The sequence below is a fragment of the Cyclopterus lumpus genome, chromosome 14 (genome assembly GCF_009769545.1).
Source record: "Cyclopterus lumpus isolate fCycLum1 chromosome 14, fCycLum1.pri, whole genome shotgun sequence".
NCBI classification, from domain to species: domain Eukaryota; kingdom Metazoa; phylum Chordata; class Actinopteri; order Perciformes; family Cyclopteridae; genus Cyclopterus; species Cyclopterus lumpus.
Genome location: NC_046979.1, coordinates 19,871,805 through 19,898,401, shown reverse-complemented (window position 1 = coordinate 19,898,401; position 26,597 = coordinate 19,871,805). Strand labels below are relative to the sequence as shown.

At 43.7% G+C, this 26,597-nt stretch overlaps 2 protein-coding genes across 3 annotated transcripts in view; both read right to left on the bottom strand.

The window, feature by feature from the left end:
• uvrag (UV radiation resistance associated gene) overlaps positions 1–10,646 on the bottom strand; it is a 78,251-nt gene extending 67,605 nt beyond the window's left edge. The window contains exons 1-6 of one of the 2 annotated variants that reach the window (XM_034550189.1): positions 10,321–10,646; positions 6,569–6,686; positions 5,713–5,747; positions 4,574–4,735; positions 3,833–3,907; positions 3,617–3,702 (exon numbers count right to left, since the gene is read on the bottom strand). In XM_034550189.1, coding sequence (XP_034406080.1) covers positions 3,617–3,702; positions 3,833–3,907; positions 4,574–4,735; positions 5,713–5,747; positions 6,569–6,686; positions 10,321–10,425 — 581 coding nt within the window. In that variant the 5' untranslated portion in view covers positions 10,426–10,646. Of the gene's footprint in view, positions 1–3,616; positions 3,751–3,832; positions 3,908–4,573; positions 4,736–5,712; positions 5,748–6,568; positions 6,687–10,320 lie in introns of both variants that reach the window. The other variant, XM_034550188.1, reaches the window with a different exon arrangement.
• Positions 10,647–14,130: 3,484 nt separating this feature from the next.
• On the bottom strand, positions 14,131–23,682 carry dgat2 (diacylglycerol O-acyltransferase 2). Its single transcript, XM_034550190.1, has 8 exons — positions 23,643–23,682; positions 21,505–21,633; positions 21,201–21,308; positions 20,001–20,071; positions 17,105–17,309; positions 16,475–16,649; positions 14,496–14,698; positions 14,131–14,285 (listed from the first exon to the last, which is right to left on the bottom strand). The coding sequence occupies exons 1-8, from the start codon at positions 23,680–23,682 to the stop codon at positions 14,131–14,133; spliced, it is 1,086 nt and encodes a 361-aa protein (XP_034406081.1).
• Between the last annotated feature and the right edge of the window lie 2,915 nt (positions 23,683–26,597).

Below are 26,597 nucleotides of genomic sequence, written 5' to 3'. Positions count from 1 at the left end.
CGAAAAAAGAAAAAGAAAACAAACAAAAGCGCTCAATTTCGCTTGTGTGTCATTGCTAAAGAATGTCAACACATCTGACCACTTGTTATTCACTTCACTGTCTTCCTTTTTTACGTAACGGAAGACAAGATTGCTTCCATTCTGCTGAGTTGCTGTTAGCCATGTTTACGTGGCAACTACTACTGGAGGTGTGAGGGAGCAAAAAGAGATCTGGAGAAACGGTATTCTTTGGTCCTGAAAAAGCCAAAGGGGGGGAGGGGGGGGGGGGGGAATTGTCGGTTTGGATACCGAATCATGGGCTCCTTGACCTTGTCTTACACTAAGAAACGGTTAGTCAAGTTGACTTAGGCGGCCTGGTCGAGTAAGCCAAATAACACACAACCAAAAAGCTTCGCAACAAATTGTGATTTATGTCAAAAAATGTCTATTAGTCAGCGCCTATTGTCTTTTGTTTGGGTTGCCAGGAAACACAAAGAGAGAATAAGGCTTTTGCGTGTAATTTGAAAGGTTGGAGTAATGCACACTACATCAACAAGCTGAGATAACAACAGACAGCACCGCGAGGCAAGCGCTACAGAAGCTGGAGAGAGAAGAACGAATTGGGAAGCTAGTGAGACTGGAAGGCTACGAGCTGCAGAGCAATACATGTCTGAGGGCTTAGCATCGAGATAATGTAATCTCACATTGAAAGAATGGGTAAAAAAAAAAAAAATCCCACAGCCTAAACTGAAACAATAACATTAAACCTCCTCTTAAATTATGTACATGGGGGTTTGTTTGGTCTTTGCGTTAGTCCACTCCAGAGGTGTGAAACCAAAACAAGAGCATCCCCGTCCGCTTCTCTGCGGGGATTTAAAGCTGTTTGTTTCTGTAGTTGCTACTCGAGACCCCGGGGGTCAGCCGTACACTCCGAAGCGGCTGCCTGGGTAACGTAGGACCACAACAGCGCCCCACGGCTGGAGAGAGCCGGGGCCTCGGGGCGCCCCAACAGCGGTCCAGTAGCCTCTGAGCGGGGCTGCCTTGCCATAAAGCATTATCACCTCAGCAGCCTCCGCGGCGTGAGAGACCCCCCGCGGAGCTCCATGCCGCTGTGCACGGCTTCTGTTGACACATACATAGTGTACATGCATACTCCACATAGGAGCGTACGAAAGCAGATCAGGAAACACGGGCAACATATGGCTCTGATCACGGGAGGGAAAAAAGAAAGTCTCCGGCTTTTGGCTGCAGGAGTTAGAAACGGGTTTAATCTGCAATGTCACAGTGCTGAGCTGTGAAGGTCGGGTCCAGAGTTTACCATGCTTCACGTGGGCCACTGGGACGCCGGACCTGAACCTTTCAACAGTTGCCGTCTACTTTGTAAACACTGATCGGCAACTGAGTGTTTCCTCTCAAAGTGACGTTCAAGAGCACATCACGCTGAAAAAGGATCTTGACCTCTAACCATTCTAAACTGGAACAGTAAACCTCGGTAATGTGATGACAATAAGTCAAGTCTACCATCGGCCCTGTCAGGTCTTCCTGCCGTTCTCACTGCTCAAACATCAAACCTTTCCCTGGTAAAATAGAGGAGCATACTTGCTCCTGTATTAATAAAGTCTACAGAGAAGATTTGTATATTTTTTTTCTTTAACAGCTGGATCATCTTCGTCACCGTCTCCTTGGTTTTCTCTCTACCCAGACAAGGGGCCCGGCTCTACTGCATGTAGGAGGCTCAGCCTCTTTCTCAGCCTGGAAGACTTTGCTGATTGATGATCTGTACTCTCCCTCTTAATCGCTCCATCTGAGACGTGACCACGCGTTTGCAAGCCCACGCCGCCGTGCAGCTCAAACAGCGACCCACAGAGTCTTGTGAACAAGGGTTGAGACAGCAGACAGCGAATCTGCTGACAAATTGCCGTCGTTAATGGAGAGCAGCGCGTTCTTAGCGAAACGCCTCTCGTCCCTTTTTTCCCCTGTTAAAGCACTGCACAGAGAGAGAGAGAGAGAGAGAGAGAGAGAGAGAGAGAGAGAAAGGAGAGAGGCTTTGCACTCGGCAGAGTGGACGAGAGTTAGTTGAGACTATCTGTGGGTGTCCCAGGTAAACATGCATTAAAAAAAAAAAAAAAAAAAAGAACAATGCCAAAAGAAAATAAAGAAATTACTTTTCATCAATAGCATGATTAAAAAGTCAACACATGGCTAAGTGGCACATAAACGTGGCTGCTAGCTATATATATATATATATATATATATATATATATATATATATATATATATATATATATATATATATATATATATATATATATATAACCAGGTAAGTGAGTCAATAACACAAGCAGAGATTTCCGCACCAAGAGCGGCTCCACGAGCAGGACTTTGAAAAAGGGGTCAGCAACTGAGTGGTGTATATGGTTACGTACCATGAGGGGGGGGGGCGATAATCCCTATTGGAGTGTTCAGTGTCTGATGAATCATTCTACAGAACATAATCATAAACTATGTGCATATGAGCACGTCGAGCCAAGGAACAACTCTGACAGGGGTGAGCAGTGTGTGGGAAGAAGGGGGATCAATGCAACTGTGTCAGACTCCGCAGAGTCCCAGAGGGTGCCGATAGAAGAAAAGGATGTGGAGGAAAGCTGCAATAATACAAAAAGGAGCAAGAGCAGAGGTCATAAAAGTTATGATTCAAACTGGGATTCAAACTTTTTTCTGCTGCACGCTGCTGGGGAGACAACGGCATCAAAACACAAACCATGACCACTTCTGGATGAGGGAGCGCTGGTTAAGTACAGCCGGCTTTGGCATGACTCCCCTTTTCCTGACGCTGCAAAGGCCTATTTAGTTCCTACAAGAGGAAAATGTCAGCAGAAGCCTTCGTAATGCTCCTAATGACAGGATCCTTATCTTATTTTGGACACGTCCAACATTCCACATGCACGTTCACTTAGTTTAAACTGGGTGTAATTACGGCGTTTTGTGATACGGCCATGATCACAGGGTTTCCCTCTGGGGAAGCCCTCCTGATGCCGAAAGCAGCGTTTGCATTCTACCGCATTTAAATATAAACGTGGAACGGCGAGGCCGTGTTTGTCAACAGATGCAGGGACTGCCTCGTGTCGTGCTCTTAATGACTGCCCCAGGGTTCCCCTTCTAACGAGGGGGAGGGTTGATTTGTTTTTACAGCAAATCTCGTCTCCTTCCTGTGGCGTTAATTTCTATTGCATTTCTTTTTTTTCCCCCACAGTCAGCAGTGAGTCCTTTAACTCTAATCACGATCCCAAATCTGACGCTGGGTAGGTTCCATATATGTGTCCCATCATTCCCAACAAAGACTAAAAGCTTTGTGACTTTACAGAAGAGCTGCCCTGATGACGGGATTAAAATGTCGGCTTTCCTGTGGCGCCATCTGCTGGAATACACATACTAAAAAAAGGCAAAAATGAAAAACACATAAGGGGAGAACGTCTTGTCACATGACAAAACAACTAATTGAAGAATAGTGGTGGGTTGAAATAAATCTAACATACTCTGGAGCATTCTTTGTCAGTAAAGGTTGCTGCGTTGTAACAATGCAACGACTCCTGATATGATAACATGATGTGATGACGCTTCATGGCATGAACCTTACCTGAGCAGAGAGAAAACGCTGTAGGAGTTCCTGACTGAACTCTGGTCGACCTGAAGCAGACTGTTTTTCTTCCGCTCCGACTGGTCCTGCAACAGCCACATGTGAAGTGTTTCAGTGCAGGGGCCGAACAGCGTCTGAATAAAGCTAATGAGATTAGCACCGGGTATATACCATTGTGATGCGGGATCTGGGAAAACTGACAAAAAAGGGCCGTACCTTATGATCAAAGTCAGCCGCATAGTAGCCGTCGTTCAGCCCGAATATTATCTCGTTGGGATTCCGGGATCGAATCTGTGGACAAAGAGACGGCAGCAGAGGCTCGTTGAGTGTGAGCCGAGACGGGGAGGGAGAACACACAGCGGGCATCTGTCTGCGCACGAGAGTGTGCCATCCGTTTACGAGCTTTTCAAAGTGGCCTCGCCGGCACAGAGTGACAATGGCATCGAGTTCGTTTACTGCAATGGCAAAGTGCAAATACGACTCGGAACTCGTTGGGCCCTCGGAGGACGCGCGCCTCACGTCAGCACCATCCGACAGATCACTCAACCAATGCAACATGCGCTTGCTCACATTTCTTCTCATTTTAAACACCATTTACCCTGGTGAGTGGTATTGCAACAGAACTGCTAATTACTTCACAGGTGTTTCCATTGTGTGTGCTATGTCCAAGGTCAAAATGAAACGCATTGGTGCAAATTGAAACTCTGCAGCAACTGTAAAATACTGTAAAGCAGCCGCTAAAGACGGAGAACTTGTGAGTTTGGACTTCAGACAGTAAAACAATTACTTGTTCCGGTTTCTGAGCAGGTTCTGCCTGTTTTGCTGTCGACCATGTGAACAGGTGGCAGCTGCAAACACCACTAACGGGAGACATCCCTTTGCAGCCTACCGCACAGGGATCCTTGTGGCAAAATTGTATATGATTCAAATAAAGTTTACGCTCGTGCAGTCGCTGACCTGCTGTCCCGTGTATCTGAGGCCATCCAGGTTGACCTTCCATTCTATGAGGAGCTGGTACCGTTCCTCCTGACCTCCCCAGATCCTCACCACGAAGCAAGACACTGAGGTGTCCAGGAGGTCCGGCAGCATGCCAAAGTCCAGGCTCCGCCAAGTTGGATTCTGACAGACACACACACACACTTGGTGAGGACAATCAGTGGAGTAAGATAAATACACAACATTGAAGCTGAACAGCACAATAACTGATTTATTCATTTAAGAAATAATCACACTCACGCTTGAACTGAACTGACGATCATGTCAGACAAGTAAAGTAATCGTTTGTGAAGAGCTTGGATAAAAAAGGGTTTTTAAAGCGGTACCTCTGTCAAACTCGATGTTATAATGTGATCCTTATAGAGTGCAAAGTAATTGAATCAACCTGTTAACCTTAACGTTTTGATCTCTGCGTCCTTGAACTTCCAGACTGACAGAACCGAGTACCGGTTCTACAAAGCACTGCAGCCATTTACATCATTCAATTATGTATCATTTCCGTCCATCGGAGAGAAGGACAAAAATAAAATCTCCGGCTGTACGGATCACTTTTGACAGCGGGCAGGGGAGGAATGTCAAAAGCAGAAGTACAATCCACAGGTTAGGGGGGAGGGTAGAAAACAAAACTAGTGAGAGTCAGCATCAGGGGCACAGCAGTTAGAACGGAAACAGGAAGACAGACAGGAAACGTTTCCCAGAGACGGAGTACTGGAGGACGAGCGGCAGCAAGGATGTTAAATTCAACAGGAGGCAGATGGGCCGAGTGAGCAGCGGGCCTGGAAAGCAGCTTAGGTCAGCTCATGACTCGGCAGCAAGCCCAACAGCAATGGCTCGCTCTCCTTGTGTTGCTCTATAGCTTCACGCAGAGCTGCATCTGCCGTCCAAATATATATAAATTCATGTTCAAGCAAGTCGGACATTTTAGTCAACGAAGCATGTTTCGCAGCATTTAAGGAAGCCGATAGTGAAACGACAGGTTGGCTGAATGTGCGATTGGCAGATAGGCAGCAGGTCGAAAGGCCGCAATGTGATGACAACATCCTGATCTACTCTCAGGAGGCAGACGTGGACAGTTTGATGGTTTAAGGAGGTGTACTCACCAGCGAGTCCCGTATGACTTCACTCTTGTAAAAATCTAAAAAAACAAGCAAAGAACGCTCATTAAAAGAAGGCTGGAAAAGTCTCATGTGCAACCAACAGGGTTAAATCTACCCTAAAATACAATTGACAGAAGCTCAGGTTTAATTTGTGAACCTAGATCAGTTTCTGAACTGAGGACGCTGCCATAATGTCGTCTGGAGTAAACACAGCGAGGACACCACACTGACTATTAGGGATTATGGACGTGTTCTCATTCACAGCTGTTAGACATACTTTTATTTAATTATCCGAAAGGAAAAGCTTTTTTCCGTTTTAAATACTCCGACAGAACAAAGTCGCTCACCTGTTCAATGTCCGTGCCGCAGCAACATAAAATGAAAACTGATGACATTATGAGCTCAGGGAGATCTTGTGTTGGTAAATGCTAAAATTCCAAAACCATTGCAAAAGGATATCATTTCTATTTAATTCTATTTTAATTACTTTTGGTTTTCTTATTCCCTGAGAGAGGCCATAACACTTTGGTTTAAGGTGCTCACTTAATTGCTTTACAAGATAAACCAAAGTGTCGTCTTTTATAGACTTATGTATAACGCAATTTGGATTTTCATATTTGTAATGACCACCTTAGCTTCAGTAAATTAGTTAATTGGGGATGGAGTCTGAGAAGTACAGTGTGCATAGTAAAAGTTGCAGAGTTCTACATGTGAGCTTGTAGAAAACTCTTACATACTGTAGAAGAGCACAAGGCTGGAAGGTGTGTGTGTGTGTGTGTGTGTGTGTGTGTGTGTGTGTGTGTGTGTGTGTGTGTGTGTGTGTGTGTGTGTGTGTGTGTGTGTGTGTGAGAACACTGACCTCTAGATATGCGGTCCCCTATACAGAGGTGGAGGGTGAAGTAAGTGTCCAGCAGTGGGGAACCATTCTTGTTGACAATGTTTCTGGCCGCGATGCTCCGGAGATGACGCAATCGTCTCTGTTGGGTTGGGGGGGGGGGGGGATAAAGAACAGATATCAGGGCTGCTTTGTTCAGTTTCATTACGATCATGTGACGCTTGCAGGGGGGGGAATAAAGAACAGATATCAGGGCTGCTTTGTTCAGTTTCATTACGATCATGTGACGCTTGCAGGCAAATACTATCGAGGCAGATTCCTGACTGGGTCACAGGACAAGTGGAAAACCATGCCTTTGGGTCAATGGAGTACCTCATTCTCCATCCGATACATAATCAGCTTAAAATAGCAGTAGTTTCTCGTGCACAGAGGCACCACCAGCTGTGACAGTCTGCTGGACGTGAGCTCAAATAATAGTGGCATTACATATTCATGGCGGAATGAAGTAGCCTGTTCCCTCAGGCAGGCATGACAGTCACATGAGGGGTCTCAACATGTTTAGCTCGAAAGTTATTAATCAAAAGAATCTACAAATCAAAATGAGCCAATTACCACAACAAAAAAGACTCTTTAAAGACTCTCCGTCTACGCAAAATAAAAGTCAGTACATCAGTTTATCTTCAAGCCAGCATACATTACATTTAATGTCAGCATACCGGGGATGCACAGTAAAGACTCGTTAGAGAATTTCGAAAAAAACAATCCACATCTGCATTGTATTTATATTCACCGCTTCCAAAAACCCTTCATGGGCACACTTCAGTAAAAATATTGTTATGTAAAATAAATGCCTAAAAGAGAGTGTGAGTGTGTGTGTGTGTGTGTGTGTGTGTGTGTGTGTGGCAAACGACAGATGCCATTTTGCAAGTTCCCGCTTCAGGCGAACACGTCACTACTTCCCTCTTGACCAGCAGACCTCTCCTCTCTACTGAGACTTAATCTAAATCATGAGATTACCTATTAAGATTAAGGGCCTCGCAAACAAAACCCCTGATTGTTCGAGGAACTTTTAACCCCCCCTCCTTCCTTAAAAATGTGAGTGCACATTTCTGAAATGGGCTAATGTGGACCACAGGCGGAGAGGAAGGGTTGGGGGTACACTTCAGTATGAAACTACACTAATAGCATAACAGACTAAAAAGGTTTAATGCAAGTATCACCAATAGTTCTCCGCAGTGATCAAAATGCTCCGATGTTGTACATGTAAGTGATGAGCTGGTCACAGCCTGCAGCTGGACATATGCAATACGTGAACACTTCCGTGGGTGCTGCTGTCTGCCCTCATTGACCTGTCCCTGGTTGAGCCATCTGAACCTAATAACCTGGTCATAGTGATGTCACGCCATCAGGTGTTCGTGGGGGCAGGCGGGCAGAGGAATGTCCAGGCTACAAAGTAGAGTAGAAGTAGAACTGAGGCTCGAGGCAAGCACATATAGTAAGAGGTAATTGTTCTGCTTGTTCTTTGGGGTGAGGGACACATTCAATAGGAACATCACAGAAAGAGGTTCCATTATGAGTCGTCGTGAAAGACTTGGTTGTGTAATCCCTCCAGCTCGACTAATAACAGAGAATGTTGAATGCAATATTTAGAAGCACCTTCACTGCATAACATCAAATAGGTCAGACATGTTTTGGGGAATAAAGTTACAAACAGTTATCTTCATTGTCACATTGTACAAACAACTTGGAATTCAACTTCACAGGACACATAAGGATACATTCCAAAATCAGAAAAAAACATTATGAGCAGTCATAAATATAATTAATCTCTAAATCTCTAATAGCAGCAACTATTATTCAATTATAAATATGTACATTCCTATTACTTTGATATCCACAAAGAAGTATGGGGTCAACAATGTTGTGAAATTTGATTTTTCTTTTTTATCCATATCATAGAGTCCTACACCACCAGAGCAAACACTCTCAATACACAGGGTGTGGCTTTTGTTGCGAGTTAGTTATTGGTATTGCTGCGGCTATAAAGAAAGTTTGGCTCCGAGGTGTTTCTAATAAACACTCACAGTTTTCATAATTTATAGGTTTATTAACAGAAGTCACAAGCCATCCGTAAACAACTCCCACATTAGCCATCATCCTTGAAGTGTATCTCTTGGTACTGTGAGCCAGTGGGCCAGCAGAACAATGTTGCTGCAGAACAATGTTTTACTATGTAGTCAGAGATGAATGTGGGAAAAACTGTTTTACCATGCAAAATACCCATGGAACCAGTAATTAGAAATGCAATGGTCACAGCACCATACCTTTTCCATGTGAGATCAATCATGTGAGGGAGCACAGGAAACATACATAAAATAACGCATATTTAAAGGATCAGTTCATTTAAATACAAAAAAAGGGGACAACGTTTTTTTGAAGATTTTTTTTTGATGTTTTACGATCTCGGTCTTTGAGATTGATATACATAAATGGAATTTCAGTGCAGATAAATATTTCAAATGTAAGCTTTGAGGAGCCCAAATCCCACTATTGTATAAGGGTGGCTGGAGAAAGGCACACATTTTCAAAGCTCGACACATAAAATTCAACTCACTTATGGGGCCAGATACCACATGACAAGAAAAAACACATGTGTGTTTGTTTTGTAATTTGGGTAAACGGATCCTTTCAAGCAAGTGGAGATAGAACGAACATTAACAAAAGAATGTTGCAATATTTTCATACTCAGTTGTTGCCACAAGTATGTCACCATGCTAAATACAGCACGTCAGATATTCAAACGTGCGCAATATACAATGTCTTGTATTCCCGATCAATATGTACACTGCTAATCTAACCACATCTTTGCAGTGACTGTGGAGCAACTTAATGCAGGGGCTTCCTTACTGTACATACTAGGATTATTGATGTGGACTAAAGTGGTTTGATGTAGGCTTTTAGCTGCAACAAGTCCACTGCTGCAAAGTTAGATGCTTCACTCACGGGATGTTGAGTGCCGATCAGGTTTTGGAACTTTAAGCTGCACAATATTCATGTTTCTAAGCCGAAAATACTTCCAACAATGCATGTTTCTCACTACAACCAATATCCAACTTCTGCTGAAAATGACAGTGACGTGCTTGGATTCCGCGTCTCCGAGGGGCTGAGTTTACAGTCTGAGGTCGGAGGCCCTCATGAATGAGCTGTCAACTGACAACTTTTTGCATGTCGTTTCCAAATGAATGAATGAACGAGTGAAAGATACATGTCGCTTCCCCAGAAAGCACACATGAAGTTAGTTCAAGGCATTGCTATTTCCCATGCATCACTAAAATGCAACAATACAGACAATACAACATCAGTTATGACAGACACTTCCCCTCCAGGGGAGCTGTCACCTGCGTGCTGACACGACGCCAAGTTAAGTTGCCATTAGCAGAATTGCACTAGCTTCGTAGATAATTAAGCGTGTAGAAAGATAAGATTCTCGACATTGGGTAACGCGCTCAAAAAGAGCCGGGGTGAGAAACGCCTAACACGAGCCCAGCAGGCGGTCAGTGCGACTCGAGTGTCAGTCCAGTTATTCTTGTACAGTAAGCTAGCTAACGGCAAGCTAGCAGCTGCTAGCTCGCTAGCTAGCCTGACAGGCCCGCCGTGTTCCTCCAGGTAGCGGTTGTAACTGGCGTTAAACTAGCACACAACACGCTGAGGCGGCCCAGTCAAAGTCTCCCCGTGTCATTTCAAAGCAGCGGGGGGCTCGGGGGCTTTGCGTTTACCTGCTGGGACGTGAGCTCTACGTGTAAGGCTCGAGAGGATGAAGCTCCAGAATTGGTGACAGAGGCGGCGGGGATGGCGAGAACCCGACCGGTGATGGAGTTCATCCTCCTGTCGGCATCTAGCGGGTCCCCCTCATTCAACAAAACAACCCGTCCACGACATCCAGAGCACTCGGTGTAAAGTTTGCGAAGCTCCAGGCAACCCGCGGAGACACGCAGACGCGGCTGTGTGCGTTGGTAAAGCGTTACACCAGCTGTCAGCTAACCAACTGGACGTAAACAAAGTACAGGCAATTTTGCTACACTTGGTTCAGAAATCCGTCTCTGGTTTAGAGGCGCGACATCAAGGCTTCTGATTGGCTCAAAGTGACGTCCGTCACATCAAGGCGGCGCCTTCCACTGAAAACTCATGTTACCATTGGTTGTATTGTCTGTTTATCGGCCAGGATGGGGCGGGTTTCCGTTGAAATCTGTCAAAGCTGCACAATGTAAGGAAATTGCACAGAACAGCGTGACCTGCAGGTGACAGTTAAAAGGTGGCACCCAGACAATTTCTCACCTCTAATCTTCATTAGAGCTGGTTCAAAAAGTGACGAAAACTATGAAAATATATATTGTACTGGCCATCCAAGGGGCTCTGATCCACTTTAGGCTACTATGAAAAGTAGTCATTAGAGGAAGATAGAGGAAGTACTGGATCTGGGGTAAAAGTACCAGTGTAAAAGTCCTGCATTTAAATTGATACTTAAAAGTATCAAAAAGTACATAAAAGTACTTAATGAAACAAAAAAATTACAACTTTCATAGTTGTATACATATATGTTAGGCTTTAAGATATTATTGGATTTTTACTGTGAAATATGTAACAATGTATCATATTTATAAACTGATTATATGTCAAATATGTAAAATATGACCCTGCAATGCAATTACAAGTATTGAATAGTATAGTGTGAAAATATGTACAGTTCTTTCCACCACTGACTGATCCCCAACGCCTATTACTGTACTGTATGAAGGATTTGTGGACGCTTTGACCATCCTGACTGCAGTATATTAAGCACCCATCGGGGGGCAGCATCAGACACAGAGTTCTATTTCCTCTGGGTCATTGGACTTCACAATACAATACTGATAGCTTTCTGCTTATAGGAATTCTCTGTATTGTGTATTTTAAACAGAACTTGCATGGTTCGGAACATTACTTGTTGGTGTACAAATATATATATATGACTCTGTCAGATAGTGTGTGTAAAAACAGCCTTATGGCGACTTAAGAAATAGGATTGAGTGGAATAATGTACTTTTTAAATAAATTAATACACTGTAAATGATATATATATATATATATGTGGCAAAATCCTATGAGCATGTGCCTGTAGCTGTCAGGAGCCAACCAGTGCAAATAATGTTAAATATATACATAAATACACACATGCATACATACATATATACATTTATATACACATATATAAATATACTATATTTATATATGTTGGGCTGCACGGTGGTGTAGTGGCTAGCACTGTCGCCTCACAGCAAGAGGGCCGCGGGTTCAATTCCCGGTCGGAGCGGTCCTTCTGTGTGGAGTTTGCATGTTCTCCCCGTGGCAGCGTGGGTTCTCTCCGGACTCTCCGGCTTCCTCCCACAGTCCAAAGACATGCTGCAGGTTAATTGATCTCTAAATGTCCCATAGGTGTGAATGTGAGAGTGAATGGTTGTATGTCCCTACATGTGCCCTCGATGGACTGGCGGCCTGTCCAGGGTGTCCCCTGCCTTCGCCCTATGTCAGCTGGGATAGGCTCCAGCGCCCCCGCGACCCTAATGAGGATAAGCGGTATTGAAAATGGATGGATGGATATGTGCATATGTGACTTGATGTGAGCATAATGTGAATATGTCACTAAAATATAATCTAAAATGGAATTGTGCAACTTTATGGCTTGTTGCAATTGTGTCTGTATTTATTTCCAAAATGATATCATGGCCATTTTACAATGCAGTAAGAAAAACGAATATTCTAGAAACTAAACTATGTTCAGGGCTTGTATGCAATGTCGAATGTGCTCAAACATGATGATGGACGGCGCTTGGGTTAAATTGGAGAAAATGAGGCACCACTATAAATGAATATAAAGACATAGACACACACGTGCGCAGACACACACACACACACACACACACACACACAGACAGACATACATAGTATTGAGGAGAATGTTTCAAAAAACAAGACACAAAAACACACATCTACTTCTGAAAACATACAAAAGTTTAATTTAAATATTGGCAGACGGACAATGGCATTCATTATATTGATAAATCTCTCTCGCCCTTTATTTATTGCACAAGGATTACACTGCTGTCTTTAAGAAGGCACCATGGTGAAACCAGAAGAAATGGCTCTTCAAATGACAATCTGATAATTAACTGCCCCATCTTCATGCCCGTCATCATCACACACGTTTACTTACTCCGATAATCCCCGGGATGTGTTCCATACATACTCTTATTTCATAAAAGTGGTGGCACTCTCAAAATATAACATAGCACCAGTAATACAACCGGTATAATCCCTTCCTTTTTAAATTATCAACCATGGCACAGTTACAAACACAGCCACTGTAATCCTCAAACATTCCGGATTTTCACCCACAACACATGATCTTCTTCAACTGCAGCTTAATACCTTAATTTTACAAAAGTTACAATACATCTGTGTATTTTTTTTGTTGCATAAACAAAACACACCCATCCAGACTTGAACACCAGTAGGACCAGGAAGGGAAATCAAGCCAAGCAGCACTAGGACCGTCTTGGAACATTTCTCATATCAAAAAGGCACAAAAACCTCAGACGGTAATCAGCAATACGAAAAGTGCATCAGAAATATCCACTCAGGGAGGGCACTAAAATAGGCTTGTTCTTCTCTACAGAATACAATTAATACTTTATGGCGTTAAACAATCACAGGCACACATGTACATGCGTATGCATTCATATATATATACACATACATATGTATATACATATATATATATATATATATATATACATACATATGTATATACATATATATATATATATACACATATATATATATATACATACATATGTATATACATATATATATACACACATATATATATGTATATACATATGTATGTATGTATATATATATATATATATATATATATATATATATATATGTCTCCTGTAGAATTCCTTCACTTTTGGCTTTTATACAGTAGAAATACACACCTGTGTGGGGATAACCTAGGTCTTTGGCTCAATTGAACTTTGGTTTTTAAGTGGTATCTTCTATTTGCATTGTTTGTGCATTACGCATATAATTGGATTCAAAGAGCTTGAGGAGAATTACATGGCTGCATGAGTGAAAGACAAAAGCGTTGGCACTTCTCTTAAGTTTTGCATGTTACTTTTCAGCTCCACGTAGTGGAACCTTCCCCCCTCTGCACAGATAAACACAGCCCGAACCAAATGCCTTCAATGAGACATGGAAACCACATGGCACAATTATTGATTTGGGATTGCAGCAGCAGGGAGAGGTGACTGTTTTTCAAACCTGCTGTTTCCTGAGAAGGAACTATGCCAATATGTGTGTTTGTGTGTAACGATGCAGAGAGCAAAGGTTTCTTTAGCAAACGTGCTCATGTGCACGGTTTGCAGTCCCGAGATAATCCAAAATCGGGCATCAAGATAGGACGCGGGCCGGGGTGGGGAAGGGGGCGGAGGGGTCTGAAGATGCTGTCAAAAGTTCAGAGCTTCAACAGGGCCCCCCTGGTCCTTTCACTGGATGTAGAGGACGTCGCTCTCCTTCAGGCCGGAGCGGGTCTTGTACTTGTCAAAAAGGCACTGCAGGGACTTGATGTACATTGCGTGGTACAGGTCCACCATCTCATCACTTGGATCCTCAATCTTTGGCACTGTGATTGGCTCTCCAACTATAATAAGAACAGGAGAGAGGGTTAAAACAAAGAGCTGATAAAAAACTACTTTGTTTTGAAGTTTAACCATTAATACAGCGTGCTAGTTGGACGAAACAAATACGGTTAGCTGTACTAAAAAAGCAAACTATTGTTGACGTTTTTACTGATAACCCTAATCTGTATCTACGTCAATCGTTCTAACCAAACATTAGCCTCTAAACTTGCCTATGGTGGTGATGGGATTGCCATAAGGTACAATTCCCCAGGAGTTGCCGAAGAATAGGCCACATCCATGGAAGAGGCACGGGGCAAAGCCTAAGATCTTCTGTAGCCTCCTTTGAAAGGAGCGCCAGTAGGTCCCCTCCTCGAAGATCACCTGCTTGTAGGCATCATTCTCTCCAAAGGAATATACTGGAACCAGGTCAGACCTGAGGAGAAATAGAAGTAACTCAACAAACTGTCCCCGAAATGTCCACTGACAAAAGCAGGATGCTTCTAGATTTTAAACATTAAACAAGCAACAATATAAAAGGAAACAAGTCACATACATACAACAAGTGCATAGTGATGGAGACATGAAAGAAGAAGAAATAGAAAAGGAGAGGAACGGAAGTAGCTAGCTACCTAGCTAGCTACCTAGCCATGTTTTAACGCTACACTGGTTACAGAAAAGGAGCCGTACAAAGTTGTCACTCATCCAGCGATAGCAATGGGCTTTCCTGTGTGTCAAGTTAATAACTTCTGTGTTTCCGAAAGTCAGTTTAGTTTATATGGATGTTAGCTCGGTAAAAGTTCACATAAAACCATCCGCCGCTCTGACCATCCTGCTCCATTGATTTGAAAGGAAATGGCCATTCTACTCCTATTTTATTTTTGATGGGTGGAGACCTAACTAATGTGAAACAAAAAAAAAGTTTCTCAGGAAAAAAACTCACAGAAAAAACGTTCCCTGGGCTAAAACATAAATGTTGCAAACTTGTTTGAATAACTGTATACCGAAATTATATGCACCAATTGTTGTATTATTATATTACAGTCATATCTCTTAATCCAATGGATTTGAAAACACTAAAGACTCACTTTATCTGTAATAGCCATCATATATAACTGAATGACTGTTTTATATGCGTGTCTCTTCGTCACAGACTGTTTACTTCAGTTGACAGACGAGAACAAAAATATCCAAACAGCAATGTGATAATGCTTATCAATCAGTTAATCAGGTCGTGATAGGCCGACTGCTGTAATTTCTAGCGTTTGGACCTCGACAAGTTTTGGAACTCTTAATTGTTCACAACATTTGTGGATGTTTTCAAGCGTTTTCATTAATCAATCATTGCATGGCGAAACTGTCTCAGCCTCTTTGGTTTGGCACCCTATAAAAGAATAGAAAGTCCTCTCATGACACCTTCGTCACATGGTTACAGACTTCTGTGAGCTGTGATGTTTATCTTCTCACTAATGAATAACTAGCCTAGAAAGAAAATGTCCCAAAAAAGAAACATAATTTTTGTGGGCAGGAAATTGATTCATAGAAACCAGAATATTATGTATCCTTCTTTGGACAAGGTATTTCTTTTAATGAATTTGTGATTGAAAACCTTCTAATTGCACTTTTTCTGCAGAAATAAACTTGAGTGTTGTTATTCCACTGGAATTAACATCAGCTCCATCTTATAAGCATCAAAACCAAACCGTAAAAGCTCCAGAAAATGAACCCAAAGTGACCTTAGTTCACAGCCCAGGCTTATTTTCAGTTATGAATGACATTCTGCATAACTGAATGTCTCTTTTAGCAAGCTTTGAGCTCCTTTTGACTCAGTGTACCCTGTGATAAGCCACAGCAATATAATCAGGCTTGTTTGGGTTAAGGAGAAACAAACCGGACCCACTTTCCTTTTTGGTTCAGTTTGTTATAGTGGTTAATGCATGGCTGACCCCTTCCTAAAGGGCACCGTATGCCATAAGCAGCTCCAAGCTTCATGGAGGACAACACTGCACATTCATAGAAGATTTGGTGATGCTCTCTGTGAGGTCATGTTGACCTTCTTGCGAGTAATAATCTATTGGTTATTCATTCCAATGAGTCACCGCAGCCCTGAGAAGAACATCTTTTCCTGTTCAAATCAGCTTTGGTCGAGGCTGTGTTAAGTCGCGGTGAGCGCACATGTCCTTGTCTGCGGGGTGTTGTGCAGCCAGCTCACCCCTTCTGCAGGGCCAGCCTCACAAAGCCTTTACGGTTCTTCAGGGTGACGATGTTCATGCCCGGGGCGCACTGCAGAGACTCCGACGCTCCTCCGACAACGATGACCACAGCATTTCCCGTCCCGTTGCGTGACAGCAGGTAGTCGATGGAGTTCTTGTTCACAGGACAGATACCTGAGGAACAAAAAAACGGGGAAAGATGATTAAAACTGCATTAAAGAAGCAGTGCACAACAGGAAACACACTGACATATTAAGTCTGTTAACATCTTCTTAATCCAATTAGATCTGGTCAAATACTGGCTGCAAATATTGTAAATATAACTATTTTTAGACTCTGCTTCATTGTAAAAAAAGTCACAAAGAGTGTTTGATGGGAGCCATTTACCGATGAAGCCTTCTGAAACAACATGTACAATGACCTATCGTACCCTAAGGGAGTATGTACAGTATCTGTGGGTAAAGATGCTTCAGAACAGAACAGTTAACGCTTTATCAATCAGTGGAATAAGCAGATCCAGGCAAACAGAAGCGATTTCAGCGGGGCAACAGGACAAAGGTCTGCTCTCTTACAGATACAGCTATTTTTCAAGGATTCAGACAAGCCTCCATTGCTCCTCATCGCCTCACCTCCAGACATCAGGTAGTCTCGAAGGACGGGCAGGCGGAAGTTTCCCGCCAGGGTTGCCAGGGAGGGCTTGATGCCCGGGAATTTCTTGGTGAAGCCCGTAGCCTCGGTACCGAAGTTGCAGAAAGCACCGAAACAGAAGATGCCATGCGGGTGGTAGCCGAAGATGTAGTTCCGGCTGGGCAGCAGGTTGTGGGTTTTAATGAGCTGCAGGACAATAGCACAAAGAGGACCAGTGTGAGGCTGATTTCCACACTCCTAGACTGCAAACATCTGATTGGAAAAATGTCATTTTAGTGACCAGTATGGCTTAAGGGATCGAGAATACATCATTTTACAATGTGTTGAACTGTCATATCTAAAGCTATAACCAGAGATTCATTTATTTGTTATTGAAAAATTACATTAACGATGAATAGATTATCGACACAGTTGCCAATCAATCTTGCCGATCTTTCTGATTGATCAATCCGCAGTGACAGTGGAAAAGAAACGAAAATGATTTCCAGAAATGAAAAGTTTTTTTCTTCTGTTTTCTGAGCTTGCATCTACACCTGTGTGCATACCCTTAAAACAAGAATAAAAGAACTCAAACTAAAACAATAGACATAAACTTTATCGTCAACGTCTACAGGATGAGCACTGTGTTCCGTATCAAACACGGGACACTTTCTTTATGAAATCCTCAATCCATACATGCAAGAAAAGACGCATTGGATGTGGCTAAGTATTTTGAGTATGAAGAGTATAACTACCAGACTTTCCCATTGTGAACGAGCTACACACTGAAGGCCAGCTTAGAACATACATTTGGGATCCAGCTCGTGTTTTTAGTACAACGAGGACATCCTTATCAGCTCGAACCCCTCATGACCTTCCTATAAAATGATGGCCTACTTCACATGTTGTTGACGTACATCATATTGACAGCAGCACACTTTGAACGCAATAATATTTTTAAACTCTTGGTTTGATATTGAACCTGAACAATTGAGTAATCTCGAAGGAAACTCTAACTGTGCTCTGATCTGCACTGTAGACTTGATTCCATCACGGTGTGTACACAACGCTCCCTTTGTACACAACCGTTGCATAACCACATTAGCAAAGGAGATCACATTCAAGATCTCCATAGTACCGCAGGACTCCACCTGGTTGGCATGGCAGATGTAGAAGGATTACAGGAGGACAAAGAGAGATGTGACCAGCATTTAAATGCAAATGGTCAATTTTGCGAAAATAACTTATTGTCATATTTGCTCAAACTCAAGCAAAAGCTCAGTCTCTATATCGATAGAGATATAAAAGTACATGAGATAAACAAAAATAAATCCTCCTCAAAGAAAACCAACCAATCAGAGCCGAGAAGTCTCTAGCGCAGCTCCCAATCTCTGCTCGCAAAGCTTGTGAACTCAACCCGGCTGCCATGTCGATGACAGTCCACAAATATCCAGCAAATATGAAAAAAAGGTTTTATATTAAAATGACCAACACCTTATATAAAGAGAGAAGTCGGTAAAGAGATGGAGGCTACAGATTCTCTGGTTACTGCATAGAGGCACGAGTATCACAGAAGAGTTTTTGTTTGCAGTGCTGAGGCAGACATTGATGTAACACTCAAACCTTCTTACAGTGCTCACTTTGATGTTAAGGCTGGTTTGGACCTTGACCAGTTGGCTTCCAACTCATATAAATAATAGTTATACGCTCATGAGCGATAGAGAACCCTTGACCTCCAATCAATTGATGCCCCGTCAGATATATTCTTCTTATTTTGAGCTACGAGACAGTATGTAACCGACCTTTTCAACTCCAAGAAATAAACGTTCAACCACACTCTCAGCTCATGTCAGCGATATTTCAACATTTAACAAAAAGCAAAAACAAAAAAATATTGCCCAATTTATGTCTTATTGGGATTAAGACGAGAGCCGTGTGAAGACTCAGCTGACATCAGGGGTGATGGGTGACAAGAGGATGATTTTATCTAGCCACTGAGACAAATGGCTACATGTAACACACTGTACAGATCAATGAAATGAGCAAAGAGTGGGACTTCAAATTTCCTTAGATCACAAGTAACAATTAAGGAAAGGTTGGAATCAAACAAGCGGTGTGAAAAATCTTTTTTTTTTACTCAATCGTGGAGCTTTTTTTACATTGATAAACTTAGTTTTTTCGTTTCAATCGTGTTGTCTATAAAATCCAACAAAATAATTAAAAATCCATCCGTCCCATTATCCCCATGTCCGAGGAGACATCATCAAATTCAAACACAGAGTTTACAATGATACGAAACAGCGAAGAAGTAGATCATAGGTTTAAGAAAGATAATACAAATATGTTTCTTGGAAGCCCACTAATCAATAAATCCTCTAACTGTTGCAGCGCTCATGCAGTACACACTCCAGCCATGACTATTTGGGTGACAGTTTAGTCTGGCCCAGTTACGGTACAGTGTGTTTGCTATAAGCTTAATAATCAGCGTTGTCCTAAAAGATGCTGCGGGGAGTACCTGAAGGCCAAACAAGCTCCTTGGCCTATCAGGTAGGACAAAGTCTAAAACTCCCAAGAGACGCCAAGTCCTCGCCACAATCACGGCGGGACCAGGAACAGCATGGAGCCGACAGCTGATACCCCATCCAGCCCTGATAAGCTTATCTACATTGTCGAACCTGTGCATGACTGGAGATCGATGAACTGGCTAAATCTTACAAGACTGAAGCGGCGAGTCTTGAGAACCTTTTGTGTGATGGCACGAAGCGCTTTCGTGGTTTATCTCCCTACTGGTCGTATCAATCCTGATGTCTCCATTGCTCGACTGTCCCCTTGAGTTTTCAAGGTTGTGGTTGGATGAATTTAGCGTCTGCACACAAATAATCTGCCACATTTACCCACCCTGATTGGGAAGTAGTCTCGGAAATATGTCCACACTGTCCAGTTCCTCACCCAAGAGGACCTCCGGCCACCTGAGGAGGACATTGCAGATTAGAACTCACTTCATGACATCAAATATACAGCCGCATGCAACAATTATTTTCATGAGCAATTCAGCCGTTAATACTTGGACTATTCCATTAAAAGGTAGGGTAGGTAATGTTCCTAAAAGATTTTGCAGACTTTCTCGCTAGATTTAGCGACTTTCACTGGAAAAGAAACACTGGGCTGGGTTTTTAAGTGGGATCATTTATAAAAGCTTGCATACTTGTTTCTCAACAATTACCAACCCCAGTTTTAATTAATGAACCATTTAGTCTCCAAGATGTCAGAAAGAGAGTAGAGGCCAAGGTAACCTCTCCAGATTGCCCCGTTTTATCGGGCTACGAAGATTGTTTCCATTTACTAGCATCGAAACGCTGATCCTCGCTATGAGTAATTGGAACCAATGAAATGCGCCATGTGTGTGCGGCCATGCTCGTGGCACTGTGAAGCTGTGCTTTGAGCTAAATTCTAACGTCCGCATGCCAACATCATAATGTTTGACAGGCATATGTTTACCATGTACATTGTCTTAGTTCGCTAATTAGCAACAAATCATAAAGTACAGTTCAGTCATGTGCTGTAGTGGTATTTTTCTTGAAACCTTTATCTTTCCTTAAAATGCCTCATCCAGTACATTGTTCAGCCCACTTCAGTTCAGATACCAAGCACCGGTCCAAAACCAGTGTTTGATTAAGCTTAATATATTCAAGCTGTGGGGAAGGGTCCGGGATTATTCTATATGAGTAAGGCAACATCAGGCTTGACTTGTTTTTGTCCTTCCTATGTGTGTGTAACAAACAAATACATATATATATACATTTACAGAATTTAAAAATATATATTGTACTACAGAAAGTTGGTAAAAAACCTTAAAGATTTACAGAAATTACAAATGTACATCTTTTAATGCGACAACAATTTGGTCAACTTAAACAAGAATTAAAATTCCAGTATGTGTTGTATATAGTATATAAACATAGACATCGATTGAATAGATTGACCCCATTATCGGCGATATCCGGTCAAGCTATAATATATCGGTGCATCCACATGGAGTTTAACATTGGACCATTATGCAACAGCGATGTTTTTGATTGACAGCTTTTAATGTCTCGCCTTGTTTCGGGGTGTTCCAGTCAACGATGAGCCAGGCGGTGTAAATGGCAGAAATAAGCCAGCAGTCAGTGCAGAACATGTAGATCAGTAGCACAGTGCAGGCAGCACCTGGAGGGAGAGAGGAGAGACGGCACATGACCAGGGATGAAATTAAATCGTGGGCTAAATGAAAGGCTAAAATATTCTGCTTAAGGAGGAGAGAGCAGTGTACGCTGCAGCTCAGACTAATAAAACTACAAGCTAAATCGTCCAGCTTTCTTTGCTTTTCTTGCGGCTTAAGCTGAAAAGGCACACACTCACTTACCCATGGCCATGAAGCTGATGACCCACTGCAGCACCGAGATGACCTGCAGATGTTTTTCCATCTTGGATCTGCAGGGCCAAAAAGCCACCGACAGGTCCTGCAGCGCAGAGAGGATGCTGCAGCCGGTGCCTGGAGGCAAAAGATGACAAATGATGAAAAAGGAGAATTTTATCAAAACTGTCAAATGTCCATGATTGTGGATTATTGAAGGCACGGGTACGGAGGCTTAAATAGATGAGGAAGAGAAGCGTTGACAAGATGCTGTATCACTTTTATACTCCTGGTTTGAGCTTAACAAAACCCATACGGTGGACGTCAAACAAAACAACTTTTCAGCCTCAACTACTCACCAGCTCTTTTCAGTCACCAGCCCATGAAGGCGAGGCCGTGTAGCTACGTGTGAAGCGAGACCGCGAGCATGAAGCAACCGACACATTCAGAGCCTCCGGAGCAAGTCAAGCTCGAACCGCTGAGAGCCAATTAGATCCCTACAGGACAACACGACCATCTACTCTAATCCAATCTGTGCACACTGAAAATAACCCAACACCCGGCTGCTGCCTCTGGTAATGTCTTTAACTATGATGCTATGGCGGCTTAAAGACTGTCGCTTCTTGAATCAGAGCCAGGAAGCGGGACGGACACTTGGTCGGGATGCAGCCGGTGACCGGTGCATGGCTGAATGTGCCCACTTACAGTATGTGTTCTTTGAATCCGGCTGGGAGCCGGATCAAACTGGTCAGCATGCAGAGGGGTACACAAACAGTATCAGATGAAGCAAGTTGGACCATGTGCTCCTAGATACTAAACGGGTCCAGGGGGGCCAAGGTGTTAGGGGGGGGGCCACCCTTCGCTTAGAAAATGTCACTCAAAGAGACACATACCAACCAGAAAGAGACTCAAATTGACCACAAAGAGACAAAAACAACTGCAAACTGCAAAGAGATAGCAAACAACCAAAGGAAAGACACAACATGACCACGAAGACACAAACAACTGCAAAGACACACAAAATAAATACAAAAAAGGGCAAAACCACTACAAAGAGACACAAAACAACCACAAAAAGAGGCTTAACAACTTGACAGTCTGCATGTGGTGGCGGTGGGGCCCCTATCCGTGCCGTGGGGCCCTTAGTCTCATAATCAGCTCATGCATGTGATTGTTGGACAAAAAAACACCCTGTTTCTTTAAATGTTCAGCTCAACAGATCTGCCTTGGTGATTCTGTAACTGCACTTGTAATATAAGATATAAGACTAATTTCCAGCTGCTGAGTCGACTTAAAGGATGAGTTCACATTCTTTCAATCCCGACAGAGCTTTCAGTCGCTGTAATTGTGTCAACCTTCCCATACAGGCCATGTATAAATCCATTCCTAAAGCCCTTTCAATTAAACCTATAAGCAACAGAATCCTTTAGACTTTGTGTCGCTTTAGCAGAACCGCCTTCCCAATTAAAACCCCAGACATTTTTCCGGCATAAATAACGTCATTCAGCCTAAAATTCCAAATAAATTCTAAACTGCAGAAAAATGTTTTGCACCTAAATATGGTTGTTTGATAGGAAGCAGTTGAGAGACACAGAAGCCCCAGACAAACACTGAGATGATGGAATTCTGTTCATCTGCACCTTTTTTAAATCTCATTTAGTATTACATTACATTACATTACATGTTGCTTTTATCAAAAGCGACCTACAATCAAATTCATACACTGTAGAACAGCTACATTGAACAATTCATTGCTCAAGGACACGTCGACTATGGTGGGGTTTGAACCACCAACCCCCTGATTGAAAGACGGACATGCTAAGCACTGACCCATAGTCGCCATAGTATCACCTGGTACACGTGGTGTCCTTTATGCATCATACTTTTGAAACGTTTTTTTTAAGTTACAAATAATATATTTAATTTCTGCAGTCAATACCAATAATAAAGGTATTTTAAAATAATAGTTTAGTTTGTGTGCGTGTGTGTGTGTGTGTGTGTGTGCGTGTGTGTTTAAAAAAAAAAAATGTAAAAAATGACATGACATGTAATGTAATCATGTCGCTCTGACTCTTTCCTATGAGTTTTGTGCTTTTCTCGCCGGAGTCCACCTTGTTGCGCCGCTGGAAGCCAGAAACTCGGCTTACCTTTGAGGACGCCAGAGTATGCAGCAAGAATGGTCTTCATGGCTGAGCCTTCTTGGATGGAGAGAGAGGCAACAATAAAAAACTCTAGATGTTTGCTCGCTGTCAGGAAGGTACAAGTCCGACCCTACGGCTCCTCTGACACGGCTGCCTCCAACTGCGACAGGCAGACGCGCCGAGCCGGCATTTAATCAGCGCAGGGAGGAGCAAGCGGACACGCACGAGAGAGGGGAGAGTATCGATAATGCTGGAGGGGAGTATGGACGTGAGGAGTCTCCCCCCCTTCCAGACCCCTGGACAGCAACTTGTAAGGCCTACAGGTGGGAACTAGTAGTGCTGCTGCGTCTCTCTCTCTCGCTCTCTCTCTCTCTCTCTCTCTCTCTCTCTCTCTCTCTCTCTCTCTCTCTCTCTCTCTCTCTCTCTCTCTCTCTCTCTCTCTCACACACACACACACACACACACACAAACACTCTCAATCTATCATCTCTCTCTGTGTGTGTGTGTCTCTCTCTCTGTCTCTCTGTATTTATGGGGGCAGTGACGTGGGTCAACTGTGAAAAACACCCAGCATGTATTGACCATTGATCCTGCCTCCCATAGGTGTCTCAAGCCTGGATATGTTGTGGGTTGGATGAGCCAGATAGATGTCAATGTTACAGTATGATATATTCCTCTGAACGTGCTCTGGCTAATCCGCTTTCTTTTCTTTTCCTGATTTGATGTGTTTAACAATAATAATACTTTGTGTGTCCCACTCTGCTGTGAGAAAGCCATGTCATTATCTACCCGTGGGGACACAGTTGTTTGGATGGACATTTTTCTCGTGAGAGCTTTCCTATACATTTTTCGAAAGGTAATCAGTTATTTACAGTTCAACTTATGATATCTTTTGATGTCTGAACTCTGAGAAGATGGCAGTGTTTGAAGCCTGGATAACACAAGCTGTCAAACGGTGCATGTGGCCAAAAAAGAAAGGATCTCTTACAAAATCTATTTGCATTGCCCTGATATCACATTGGGGAGGTGTTGCATTCGTCACAGTGGCACCGAACGCATCGGTCGACCAGAGTGTGAGTTCAGAGGTCTGCATTGTGAAAGTGCAAAGAGGCCGCCCCCTGTGCAAGCCTCCAGGTCCTGCTTCTGACAGGGACTGAGTCTATACCAGCTGGCACCACACAGAAACTCACCAAAACGCCAAGGTGGACAGAGAACTGATGTACGGCCGCTGGCTGGCCTTCTCCAAGACGGCCAGCCAGCGGCCGGTCGCTAGCTGAAGATGTCTCCAAGAGACAAAGAGACATGTACGGCCGCTGGCTGGAGATGTCTCCAAGAGACCTGTACGGTCGCTAGCTGGAGATGTCTCCAAGGGACAAAGAGACATGTCTGGCCGCTAGCTGGAGATGTCTCCAAGAGACAAAGAGACACTAGCTGGAAATGTCTCCAAGAGACAGAGACCTGTACGGCAGCTAGCTGGAGATGTCTCCAAGAGACCTGTACGGTCGCTAGCTGAAGATGTCTCCAAGAGACAAAGAGACATGTACGGCCGCTAGCTGGAGATGTCTCCAAGAGACAAAGAGACATGTACGGCCGCTAGCTGGAGATGTCTCCAAGAGACAAAGAGACATGTACGGCCGCTGGCTGGAGATGTCTCCAAGAGACCTGTACGGCCGCTAGCTGGAGATGTCTCCAAGAGACAAAGAGACATGTACGGCCGTACATGTCTCTTTGTCTACATCTAGCTGGAGATGTCTCCAAGAGACAAAGACACTTGTACGGCCGCTGGCTGGAGATATCCCCAAGAGACCTCTACGGCCGCTAGCTGGAGATGTCTCCAAGAGACAAAGAGACATGTACGTCCGCTGGCTGGAGATGTCTCCAAGAGACAAGTACGGCCGCTAGCTGGGACTTTGTGTGTCCCACTCTGCTGTGAGAAAGCCATGTCATTATCTACCCGTGGGGACATAGTTGTTTGGATGGACACTTTTCTCGTGTCACACTGTGAGAGCTTTCCTATACATTTTTCGAATTGTAATCAGTTATTTACAGTTCAACTTATGATATCTTTTGATATCTGAACTCTGAGAAGATGGCAGTGTTTGAAGCCTGGATAACACAAGCTGTCAAACGGTGCATGTGGCCAAAAAAGAAAGGATCTCTTACAAAATCTATTTGCATTGCCCTGATATCACATTGGGGAGGTGTTGCATTCGTCACAGTGGCACCGAACGCATCGGTCGACCAGAGTGTGAGTTCAGAGGTCTGCATTGTGAAAGTGCAAAGAGGCTGCCCCCTGTGCAAGCCTCCAGGTCCTGCTTCTGACAGGGACTGAGTCTATACCAGCTGGCACCACACAGAAACTCACCAAAACGCCAAGGTGGACAGAGAACTGATGTACGGCCGCTGGCTGGCCTTCTCCAAGACGGCCAGCCAGCGGCCGGTCGCTAGCTGAAGATGTCTCCAAGAGACAAAGAGACATGTACGGCCGCTGGCTGGAGACGTCTCCAAGAGACAAAGAGACATGTACGGCCGCTGGCTGGAGATATCTCCAAGAGACCTCTACGGCCGCTAGCTGGAGATGTCTCCAAGAGACAAAGAGACATGTACGGCCGCTGGCTGGAGATATCTCCAAGAGACCTCTACGGCCGCTAGCTGGAGATGTCTCCAAGAGACAAAGAGACATGTACGGCCGCTCGCTGGAGATGTCTCCAAGAGACCTGTACGGCCACTAGCTGGAGATGTCTCCAAGAGACGGAGACCTGTACGGCCACTAGCTGGAGATGTCTCCAAGAGACAGAGACCTGTACGGCCACTGGCTGGAGATGTCTCCAAGAGACCTGTACGGCAGCTAGCTGGAGATGTCTCCAAGAGATAGAGACCTGTACGGCCGCTAGCTGGAGATGTCTCCAAGAGACAAGTACAGCTGCTAGCTGGAGATGTCTCCAAGAGACCTGTACGGCC